This window comes from Syngnathoides biaculeatus, chromosome 16, assembly GCF_019802595.1.
Source record: "Syngnathoides biaculeatus isolate LvHL_M chromosome 16, ASM1980259v1, whole genome shotgun sequence".
NCBI classification, from domain to species: domain Eukaryota; kingdom Metazoa; phylum Chordata; class Actinopteri; order Syngnathiformes; family Syngnathidae; genus Syngnathoides; species Syngnathoides biaculeatus.
In genome coordinates this window covers 5,636,224-5,648,974 of record NC_084655.1, presented here as the reverse complement: position 1 = coordinate 5,648,974, position 12,751 = coordinate 5,636,224, and the positions used below count along the sequence as shown (strand labels likewise).

Genomic DNA, 12,751 nt, shown 5'->3' with positions numbered 1-12,751 from the left:
TACATGTAAGCATTATGGTAAAACACTTGGCGGCACCTCCCAAATGCCAACTTCAAAATAGAATCCTAATCAGCAAATCTTATTTTTTTTAATTTGGCACTCGGAAGTACGTTAACGGCCAGTTCCCGTAATGCACGTTATGAACAATCATTGTAGTGGCTGCTTTCAATTTTTTTGGCTGGCCTAGAGTGAAAAACGCTGGGAGTCAACAGAAGGACAAATCACAACTGTTGACTTCTTTGTAGTTGGCGACAACAAATGCTTAACAGAACAATGAAGCCATTGACAATTTACTACACTGATGGGGATTTTCAAATGAAAAGTTGGTATTTACGGCCTAATTTCATTGTCTTTCGTGCATAAACTGCACTTGCTTCCATTTAGGTTCAATTAGTTATTGCATTCTGTAATAGTATATTTATTTAGGTGGCCCTTGGTAAATTTGAATTTCTTGGTAACATGTATTTGTAATTATCAATCATTTATTCTTAAAGACAAGACTGAAAACTGTTTACATAGTTAATTGAAAATAAGTGCAATAAAAATAGATTCTTCCCTAACAAGGAATAATTGTATTACAATTTTGAGCAAAAATATTCAGGATTAATATTTTGACCATAATTGTGCAGTCCCAATATATATATTTATATTGTGAAGCTCTAATCCTATATAGTTTTAGCTAGGGGGGGAGTGTTTAGTTTAGATTGCCTTGTCAATCAAAAAGTCTGGGTTAAAAAAGCCTTCAAACTTGAATAAAATCTTGTTTCTCAACATATCTAATAATTAATTAATTAAACAATTAATCTATAATTGCAATTGAATATCTCACCTGATCACTGTAATTGCCCATGACTACTTTGAAATGATCATTTATTTAATTTTTTTTGTTTCAATTTTACAAAATTCCACAAAGGTGGTAGCCACTTACAGCCTTGCTACTTTCACCAGTTGATATCTAAATACAAACGATATAGCAACGCATGCATGCAATGTAACATCATGGGCAATTTTTTTTTAAATCCTCTTTAACAGCTAACATTACAAATGCTTACTTACTGGGAAACAGTACTGGTGAATCTCTGTATGACTACTACAGTATACTTGAAGTACAAATGCTTTGATTTACAAACGTGGTCACAGAATGAAATCGTTTCTCAAAGCACAGGGATGGTGTACATGAAGTCTCCAAGTTAACCAATGTATTACGAAAGCCAATTATTACACAAAACTAACAATTCATGCGAAGTGTTGAATAGTGATTCCCTCCCTCCCACATACACACACACCTTTTGCTCCTCTTACCATGAAGCACAAAACGGCATCTGTGAAATAAGGAGGTGTCACTATTTGAGGAAATACGGTAATCCACATAAATATAAAATGATTCATGTTTTCTCATCACCACTTTTCTTTCATTTATAAGGAAATATTCAATTGACAATCAACCGAGTGATGAAAACACGACAGCGAGATTATGATTTCACAAGGTATTGCACCATTTCTTTTTTCCCCCCATACAGCTGTTGAATGAGAATATATTGTGAAAGGTTTTATATAATAGTGTAAGAGATGAAAAAAGCATTTCTATCCTTGACTTGAAAACAAAGATCTTTTCTTTTACGCGCACTGATTCCATCATCATATATTAAGTTACACTTTGAAAGCTTGGAATGGGAAACCACATAGCAAAATTCCCATGTGCCTCGCTCCCTAGTGCCCTGCCAGCAGTGCCGGCCTTTTGTGTTCAACGCCTCTCAAGAGGATTCTGCTTGTCATGTAGAGACAAACGTGACATTTCAGAATGGTAAACCATAACCCAAGGTCTCGTTTCGGTGTACACTATAAACAACACATTGGGTAAATCTGGTTTGCCAAAATGATACTAAATTTGGACACCTACATTTTATGTTACATCGTTATGTGTTACCTACCGTGGCCGCTGAGTATTGTCAGACAAAGTCCATGCGGTGCATCAGTGGATATACTATAAAACTAGTGTCAATATTGTTTTGAAAATATCGTCCTAAACATCAGGGAACAAAATAGAAGTGTGATCATTCATTTTAGAAGGAGCACCACGGTTGGGAAGTCAGGACTGAATGATCAGAAGCACTGGTTGACATGAGCTACTGAGAATTAGAGTATGGTAACTTTTTTTTTTTTGTCATTTTCCAATAAAGTGCACAATTTAAAAAGATTTATTTCAAACAAATACTTGACGAAACCAGGGTTTAGTTCCAATTTTGACATTAAGCGGCAGACCACTATTGCACCTCAAAGATTCACTTAGCAGTGCAACACTGGGCCACCTCTCCAATTTCCAAAACCAAAATTCACCTCCTGCAAAAACAGCAGAGAAAGTGAGCTTCGGCGAAAAGGAAGTTGTGACATTGTTTGGAATAAACAAAAAATTGTGGAAAAATAATTTTTGTCAAAAAAAAAAAATGAAGTAATGATCCACATATAAATCACGATATAAATCTCCTGGATTGTATTGTAGCCATAAGACTAACTCACTCTGCTGCAAAAGGAGTTATAACCACCATAGTTGTCAGTGACCAATTTATAACTTAAATTCTTTTAACTCCATGAAATTGTTTATTCTCAAGTTTTTTCTCTTCATTTATTATTAGTTCTCTTAGCTTCAATGCTGCCTACATGAACATTTGACTTTTTTCATCCAATCAGACTCCAGCATGTATTGCCATGTCAATATAATTTTCAAAATTAGTAGTTGGTCCATCAACTATATTGGCAGCACAACTCTTTGATTTTAAATTTGTCCTTGAAGGGCCAGATTTTTAGTCCTTTTAACATTTTCCCATCCTCTTATTAGTTTGTCAGAACAAAACAAGTAGATAATGTACCTGAGTTTTATGCGGTTGTATTTTGTTTAAGTATAGTGTTGATGGTTTCTGTGACATGGTAAGTGTGCTGTGGTTCTGCTAGCTGATGTGATCCATAAAAATAAAATGCACGGCCAAATTCAAAAGCTTGATCCAAATTGGACGTTTTAATGAATTGGTACAAAGTATTACTTATAATACTGTGTGACCACACAAAACACTTTTCCAAGCGGCATTTATTCAATAGGCACAAAGTGGGTGAAAGGTGTTCGCACATCCTTGTCTTCACAGTCCTCTCGTGCTTCCTCCCTTTAAGAATCTCTGTCAATACAAAAGCAGCGTGGCACAAAAAGACCCAACCTGTGCCTCAATGTTAGGAGAATGATATTACTGTCAAGAGGTAAGCATGAGAAGGTGTTCCTGACATGGCTGGCCCATTTTTCTCTCACTTTGCCCTCCTCGCAAGAAGCCAGGGTCACTGTAGGAGTACCTTGGCGGGTGCGAAATATCCCAGATTCTCGCAAGACTCGAGCCAGCGTTGGACGTTAGCGGGGACCGAGGAGGAGATGGCGCCGCTGAGCAGCAGGCAGCAGTAGCACGCCACGTCAGCCAGGGAGACATCGCACCCCACCAGCCAGGGGTCGCAGTCCAATGCCGAGTTGAGGGCGCGCACGACGGTGGCCCGCTCCTTGGCGCTCCCCTCAGCCAGCTGGAGGAAGGCTGTATCCACCCAGTCGTCCACCAGGGTGGCCAGCGCTGCGTTGGACGGGTATGGAGCCAGCAGCTTGAAGAGGAAACGCGCCACGCTAGCCTCGCCTTCGATGGGGGACATGTTCTGGACGCTGAACTTCATCTGCAGTTTTGGAACTGTAAAGTACAATATACACTCATATGTTGTTGCTTTTTTTCCAGGGGTGATATTAATTATTAGTAGGAGATAACATTTGGAGTCTATATTCATTTTAAGTAAAAGGTTAAACACTTGCATTAAACTCAAAGAGTCAACTTTGCTATAAATCCCTTTAAGCCTAGATTTACTTTGGGGGGAAAAAGTAGTCTCAGTCAAATGATTATCAAAGTGTAGTTCAAGCTCAATACCTCTAGAGATATGTGACAGAATACAATTCAATACAGTTAATCTTTTATCAGAATTTGTTTTAAAACTTTCATTGAAGTACAATTTCAATTGAACTTTTATGTACAGTATATTTTAATGAAATCGCAACAAGCTTTACACAATCAGGAATTTTGGAACCGATGTTTATTCTAGTCTTCAAAATATTTTATTTTCATCATGTTCTCCTATTGTTAATGAGGAAGACTCGCATCTGCTGTGGTGCTCCATCGCCTGTATTTGTCGCTCTTGACCCATTCATCGGCCTAAATGGTGTTTTAGCGCCACCATGCTAGTCACAGCTGTCCAGTATTTTCTCTGTTCTTGCTGACAATCCACTTCACTTCGTAGTGCGAGAACAAATGTACTGTCCTTTTACTTTCGTTCCCGTACCAGCGCTCAGGCAGCCAGATATTACATATACATTCTATGTATACGCTATTTACATGTAAAATGCGCTTCTACATAAGAACAATTCACGTTACAAAACGACTTGCGGAACAGATTCGTTTCATAAGTAGAGGTACCACTGTAATATTAAATGAATAGAAAAGACTTGGGAATAAACAATTTCACTGAGTAAATCGAATTTAGGTTATAAATTGGCGACTGACGACTATTGTCGTTATAACTCCTTTTGCAGGAGAGTTAGTCTTATGGCTCCAATACAATCTAGGGGATTTATATGTGGATAAAAGTAATTCTGTATACTGTTTAATTCCAATACATAATCACGACTATAGAATATTAAAAAAAATATGGCTTTAATATTTGTTGTTTTTAATGTATTGATTGCATCAACTTACCAACCCGAGAAAATAGTATACACATTTTCAGACAGATGGCTTCTCTTGCATGCTCTTTTTGTATTTTCAGTATCCGGTACTGCAGGGGTACTTAAGGCATTGATCACAATAGTAGTATTGGTAGATCGCATATTGCGGGACATTAAAAATTAAAAAACTGACATCAGCCTATCATCCACCCCATCATTTGATTGATATATAAACACGATGACATCTGATTTTTTTCTGACTTAGGTCACGCACATGCACAAACCGCATTAAAAGGTAACTCCCGCTGCACAAACTGCGCTAAATATGTGAGAACTAACTAGCTGGTCAGTGCGTTGCCTTTTTCTCTCTGTTTTGTCTTAAATTTAAGAAAGGCTGCAAAAATGAGTGGGGTAGGTGGACCAAGAATGAAGAGAAAAACATACTACTTTCATACAGAATGCAAGGAGTATTTTACCTATTGTTAGATTTATTATTTTATCATGCATTTGTTTATATCATACTTGCCTGACTGATTCAATTTGCGAGTGGCTGTGTTACCCGAAGTGTGACCCAGTGACATGACACCTTGAGGAGTGATGCACCCCCTTGCTGACTTCAAAGCAGATGCTCCTCAACACCATAAACGTGCTGTAAATCAGATGCTCTGCTGATCTCTAGCAGGTTTATTCGGACAATCCTGCAGTTTTGAAGAAATGTTTACTTTCGTATTTGTCTTTATGTTGGTATTGCCATCTGTTTGTTCCTCCATTTGTGTTGTAATCTTGTGACCCTTTGTTTTGAGAAACTAATGAAAAGGGGGACACTGGTAAGGCTGACTCAGAACAGGTGTTGGAGTTGCAGCTGGTCAGTCAAACCAGCGTCTCCCCGGGCTAAATTGAAGACCTCTCTTGTCCCTTCATTGGCATAATTCATCTACCTATCCACCCTAACTGATGAACATTTGGAAGTGTGCTTGGCGCTGGCTGTAAGCAGCTAGTGTCTGGACTTTATGCATCCCTGGGTGATTCACTTCAGTACAAGCGGTGCAAGTCATTTGAGTAAACTCAGATAATAAAAAATTTACATTGTTGATTATGTTGTGTTGGGCAAGATAGGTTCATGCAGCGATGAAAGGTACCTCAACATACATTGGTGCTGAACTGGCGGCTGCCCAGAATTTTAGCTCATTGGTATTTCTATGTGCTCAAACCGGAAACATGGTTGCGACCCACAGCTCCCCAACCACAAAAAATGATAGATCGCGGGATGTTGGCTGCTTAAAAAGTAGATCTTGGGCCAAAAAAAGTTTTGCCACCCTGCACTACTGCTTCTGCAATGATGTTATATTTTCCTACAGTGGTACTAAATGGGATGTAAGAATATTCACAACACCACAATATTGCAAAATTAAAAGTGCCTCAATATCACTGTGGTCTTGTCTCTGTATACAAAAAAAAGAGCTTTTAATTAGGTTTTTTTTTTTTTTTTTTTTTTTTGGGGGGGGCTATATGCAGCCACACCAATTAGCCAAGCTGCTAGAGACAGAATACATCACTAAATTTCGTCCTATTGGACGCGTAACCCATGTGAGCTTGTGAGGTACGTCACAAAAAAATACACTGATTTGGCAGACTAGCCCACTTGATCAAAAGTCTATGTTGGGAGTGATCCAGGAACAAAGGGGTCTTACAGCACCTTAAATTTGAACTTTGTTCTTACAAAACGACAACTTTTATCATGCAATATTCTAGCTTTAGGAATTAAACCTTGTTTTGTTTTTGATAAGTATTTAGCCCCACTACGCACCCATATTTTAAACGTTTAAAAAAACACGATGGTTTTTGTCACAGGCCACATAAAATTTGCACTTGGCTCAAATGAACTCACAAGTTTACCTCTTGAGCAACACCTTACCGTCTTTCCAAATGAGGGTGAAGCCAAGCTGGAAGAGATGACGGGCGTAGCTGTCCGGGTGGCGCGGGCCCAGGCAGGAGAGGAGCTGTGGTGGCACACTGCTGATCGACGAATGGATGTGGACTGTGGAGAGGACTCGATAGCGCTGAGACAGCAGGTTGTGAAGAACCAGGAGGGTGAAGGGGGGCTTTGCTGGGTTGGCATTTATGACGATGTCATGGAGAGCTCCATGGTCCTTGGTAGCCGATTGGGTGGGTAGAGGATACGTTAATATAAAGTAGAACAGTGATTCTCAACGTGTGTGTCGGGGCACATTAGTGTGCTGTGAGCACTCAAGTGTGCCGTGGGAAATTATAAAATTTGACGTAATTGATATTACTTTAGATGCTTTTTAATAATTGCTGATTTAAAAAAAAACATTTCCCCACTCCTTTCTATAGATGCGTTGTACTTTTTTAACTGAACTACTGAAAGCAATTACCAAAATTTCCGTTTTATAAGCCGCGACTTTTTTCCAACACTCTTTCAACACTGCGGCTTATGCGGTGATGCAGCTAATTTGTGCATTTTTCTAATGGCCGCAAGGGGGCACTCGAGCGGAAAAGGTGAGAGCGCTGGAATATATATTCCGGGGAAGTGACTTTTACCGGTATTTTTATTTTATTTTTTAACTGGCCCTGTTAGCGTTAGCAATGTGCTAGCGTGTTGCTGTTGTGTTACTTCCGTATATCAGTGATTTTTACTGGTATGTTTTTTTTTTCAACTGGCCCTGATAGCGTCACGCTATGTGTTATGTTACTGCAGCCTCTCAACTGATTTAGGCTTTTTTTTTTTTTAAACCGTTTGTTTGTGCTACCGTTTTGTTGTTATGTTAAGTTAAACTAAGGTAATAAAACTTTGAAAAGTATTTCTTTGTAAATATCTTGTGTTTCAATGTGGGCACTTGGAGTTTTTACACAGGTGCGGTTTATGTATGTACCAAATGGTACTTTGTTTCCAAATTTATTGGGTGAGGCTTATAATCAGGTGCACTCTGTAGGCCTGAAATTACGGTAATTCATTTCCGCCCCTCCCACCCCACCCTAATTCTCATTTATTGATATACAAGAGCCAGAAAGACACTGACATTTATTTCAGTGTAGTCCTACCTTGCCCAGTAGCATGTCCAGGTCAGCAGAGCCTTTGAAAACAGGAAAACTGGCGCTCTGTGATGAGAGGCTGCTGCTGACCGTCAGGTCCATGTCAGCATTGGGTGTGGTCACAGTCTTTGCCAGGCCCTCCACAGCCGCCTTCAGCTCGTAGAGCTTACGCATGATCTCATCCTGACGGGTCTCCAGCGCTTTGATGGACGGGTCCACCATGCCATTCTGCATACAGTAAATAAATAGGTCCAGCCACCTGAGTGACAGCTGAATTATCAGGCCTTCCATTCATATTTTGGAGCACCATTTTCAACGGAGGGCATATCAACTCAACCGTTTGGGAAGTCACTGCTCCTGAACGTAACAAATGGAGAGCCGTGGCGCAACTGGTTAGAGCGTTGGCTTCACAGTTCTGAGCACCGGGGTTGAAATCCCACCGCCTGTGTGGAGTTTGCATGTTCTCCCAAAAACATGGATATATTAATTGGAGACTCTAAATTGCCCTTAGGTGTGATTGTGAGTGTGACTGTTGTCTGTCTCTATGTGCCCGGCGATTGGGTGCCAACTAGTTCAGGGTGTACCCTGCCTCCTGCTCAGTGATAGCTGGGATAGGCTCCGACACTCTTGTGACCCTTGTGAGGATAAGCGGATCACTAATGTACGGATGGAAAGGTGGTTTACCTCCCACCCAACACAACATCTCTGCTGCTGCAGCCCATAGAGAAAGGAGTCATCTCATCCGTCAAGGCATACTACCTGACAAGGAATTGGCTGAAGCATTGCTATTTTACAATGTTTACAGGCATGTCAGTGGGACTTTAACAGCAAAATCCGACTTACACCGAAATTCAGGTCACATCACCAGTGTAGGAACATAACTTCTTTTTAACTCAAGGACTTCCTATAATTTTGGTAATCCTGACTGGCATGAAACAGGAGAGGTTTAGTTTGATTTGACTTCAGACAGTGAGACAAACAATGAAAAGCGTTTGTGCAGTGTATGTAAACGATCATGATTCTGGTTCCTGGGTCTTGGGGTTTGATACCTGTGCTTTAGAAGAACTGTGATAGAATATCCAGTTTTCCAGAAATACATTTTGCAAAATCTCACCAAAACCAAAAACAGACGAGCCAAATAAAACATGTTTATCATACAAGTCAACGAAATAAGTCATAATATTGTGCCGAACTGTATTTTAATTTAAACATTTACTTCAATTTACAATGTGAAATGCGAAGGGGTTTTTAAAACTGTATTTCAAATGCAGAACTGAAAGGGGCACAACCATCTTTTACGCCTGCAAACATCATTTATATGTGAGCTCCAGAAGATTTTTACTCTTGCGAAAATCCTGTTATAGCTATGAAGTGTATTCCTAAGATTTTCATGTATAATCTATTTTTAAAACTGAGGCAAACGTCAACGTGACGTTGCAACATCAGCAGCTCGAGATGACGAATTGGCAAAGCTAGTTTAGCTAAACTGGGCTAGGCAGCAAATAGTCGCAAGTATTGGCGTTCAACGTAGTAGTATCAACGGAAGTGTAAAGTATGAGGACAATGAATTGAAACGGAAACTAACTGAATTGGTCATTGAATGTGTTGAACCGTAGTTTACCTGCAGCGGCGCGTGCTCGTGTGTGCAGGTGTCCCCCAGCGGCCGCTCGTGGATATTCGCTAGCTTGTACATGCAAGTGGGCAAATCAACCTTGACGTCACCCCCACACATCGGCTTAACCTGGTACATGGTGGATAGAGGGCACGACTTGTGTTTTGTTTTAATAAAATTAAAAAAGAAGTAATCCAAGACGCAGGCCGGAAAAGGGAGCAGCTTGATGTTGCCAGCCAGCTACAGCCCACGTAGCGGAAATGACACAAAAGGTACATGACGTCACCTCCTGCGAATGATAAACCCCGATAGTGTGTAACTCGAATACAGTCATATTTTTATATCGATTTATTTAAGCGGCTCAGAAAATTGATGGATGGAAGGAATTGCTTCAGTTCACATTGAAAAAAAAAGTTTCTTCACCTCCTTACCACACTAACTATCTCTCTAGACTCTTGACCCTAAATGTTTAAATTAGAGCCACGCCATGTAGCTCCTTCTGACCTTCTCTGTACTCTTCCATCAACACTCTCAAGGCAAATAATGTATTTGTGGTTCTCCTCCTTGGCACAAAACCATACTGTTGCTCAAAACGACTCTTGTAATTATTTTCTAAATTCGCCAGAGGACGCTAAAGCATAATGCTTGTTATACGCATGATCAATTGTTAGAGGTAAAACGTAAAAACATTCAGGTGTGTCTAATAAAATTCCAGAGGATGGATGGATGGATGGATGGATGGATGGATGGATGGATGGATGGATGGATGGATGGATATGGTGTACCAGTACCAGTGTACCTCAAAAAGTTTGAAAACACAAACCCCATGGATCCTACTCAAAGCTTATTGGCTGGGGGTTCAGGATGTTTAACACTCAATAACTGCTCAAAAATTGAGTTGTTGCTTTGTAGACTATAGCAGAACCACTTTGCTGAAGGCATACCTGGTATGCTTCATGTCATTAACATTGGAGATGATCATACAATGTGATAAATGTTCCGCACTCAGCAGTCATTAAAGGTCAAGTGTCATCCCTATAAATATTCTAAGATAGATATTGTAATGAAAAATACATATAACATTATTCACTTCAATGTCTATACGAAAAAATAAGCGGAGAGCGCGTCATTCATGCGCAAAATTGTGGAAGTGTCATTCGACGACATCCAAGTGGTCGCCATATTGGCTGCATCCCCTGTCTGTGACGTCCCCCCCGGACATTCGTCATTGAAAACATGAGGTGGGCCCTACTGTGGGAGACGAACAGGCCCGTTCTGACACGGAAGCTCTTTTCGAAGAAGAGAACACAACCGAGTTACCCGGGCAATATTACCCTATTGTTTCGAGGCATATTCAGATGATATGCATCCTGGCCAAACTGCCTCCCCGTCCGCTCCACTTCCGCAGCAGAGATGAGCAATCGCGGCCAGGCGCCGCAACAAGCCACACCGGCCAACAATGCCGGCGGCCAGCTCCGACGAGCCACCCCAGCCGACAAGGGTGGCTCATCGCAACCAGCCAGGGTGGCTCATTTTTGGCGCCGAGGTGGCCTATTATGGTGCCAAGCCGGGGCGCTTTACGGCGTTGTCCATAGCTGCTGTCCGCAGTGATTAACACCGTTGAGTCGGGGCACTTTACGGCGATGTCGTCGCATGCGGCTGAGTGCGGCATTGTCGGGAGCATTGTTCATAGCCGCTGCCGTCCGCGAGCCGACGTGGCAGCCTTCGCTGGCGAGGCAATGCAGTAGCCTTCGCCGGCGAGCCCAACGTCATCTGACGCACACATCGACACATTTAGAACGCCTCTCATATGTACGCGGATCTTTTGCTACGTTATGAGAGACCGATTACGTGGTCCACCCCAAACTATTGTTTTTTTTTAGTAGCTGTATACACACCTACCTGTCGTTTGGAATCCACGAAGCTCTCGTCCATTGCACCTGTGCAATCCATTTTTCACGACGGACCGGGTCTCTTGCAAACTTATGAAGGGTAAATACATCCTCCCGAGTGTTCAAGCGATGTCCAGCAATGCAACGAGCCGGCATTTTGGCTAACACGAAGGAACAATGACCTACCTTCCCGGAGGTAAAATAAATAGAAATAAACGAGTCCACTTGAGGGCGGTCCTGCCATGTACGTCACTTCCTGCTTCTTCTCGAAAACAAATCCCTCGAGAGGATTTTCATGCCATTAGTTACAAAAAGCTGTATACGTCAAAATCATGTTTTGTGGTAAAAAAATGCATGGATCAATGTCGGCTGCCGTTTTTTCATTAATCACTTCTTCTTCTTCTTTTCCTTTCGGCTTGTCCCGTTAGGGGTCGCCACAGCGTGTCATCTTTTTCCATCTTAGCCTATCTCCTGCATCTTCCTCTCTAACCCCAACTGCCCTCATGTCTTACCTCACCACATCCATAAACCTTCTTTTTGGTCGTCCTCTCGCTCTTTTGCCTGGCAGCTCCATCCTCAGCACCCTTCCACCAATGTACTCACTCTGTTGCCTCAGAACATGTCCAAACCATCGAAGTCTGCTCTCTCGAATCTTGTCTCCAAAACATCCAACTTTGGCTGTCCCTCTAATGAGCTCATTTCTAATCCTATCCAACCTGCTCACTCCGAGCGAGAACCTCAACATCTTCATTTCTGCTGCCTCATGTTCTGCTTCCTGTTGTTTCTTCAGTGCCACCGTCTCTAATCCATATATCATGGCCGGCCTCACCACTGTTTTGTAAACTTTGCCCTTCATCCTAGGAGAGATTCTTCTGTCACATAACACACCAGACACCTTCCGCCAGCTGTTCCAACCTGCTTGGACCCGTTTCTTCACTTCCTTACCACACTCACCATTGTTTTGAATTGTTGACCCTAAATATTTGAAGTCATCCACCCTCGCTATCTCTTCTCCCTGTAGCCTCACTCTTCCCCCTCCACCTCTCTCATTCACGCACATATATTCTCTTTTATTTCGGCTAATCTTCATTCCTCTCCTTTCCAGTTCGTACCTCCATCTTTCTAATTGTTCAGCCGCCTGTTCCCTGCTTTCACTGGAGATCACAATATCATCTGCGAACATCATGGTCCAAGGGGATTCCAGTCTAACCTCATCTGTCAGCCTATCCATTACCACTGCAAACAGGAAGGGGCTCAGAGCTGATCCCTGATGCAGTCCCACTTCCACCTTGAATTCTTCTGTCAGACCTAAGGCAGACCTCACCATTGTTCTGCTGCCATCATACATGTCCTGTACAATTTTAACATAGTTCTCTGCCACACCAGACTTACGCATGCAGTACCACAGTTCCTCTCTTGGTACTCTGTCATAGGCTTTCTCTAGATCTACAAAGACAC

At 41.6% G+C, this 12,751-nt stretch overlaps 1 protein-coding gene across 1 annotated transcript; it reads right to left on the bottom strand.

Annotated features, from left to right (window-relative positions):
- Window positions 1-2,985: 2,985 nt before the first annotated feature.
- On the bottom strand, window positions 2,986-9,686 carry aimp2 (aminoacyl tRNA synthetase complex interacting multifunctional protein 2). The gene is made up of 4 exons (XM_061846050.1): window positions 9,411-9,686; window positions 7,799-8,017; window positions 6,651-6,885; window positions 2,986-3,713 (listed from the first exon to the last, which is right to left on the bottom strand). Exons 1-4 carry the CDS (start codon window positions 9,537-9,539, stop codon window positions 3,322-3,324), a joined length of 975 nt encoding a protein of 324 aa, XP_061702034.1. The 5' UTR covers window positions 9,540-9,686; the 3' UTR covers window positions 2,986-3,321.
- Window positions 9,687-12,751: the final 3,065 nt, after the last annotated feature.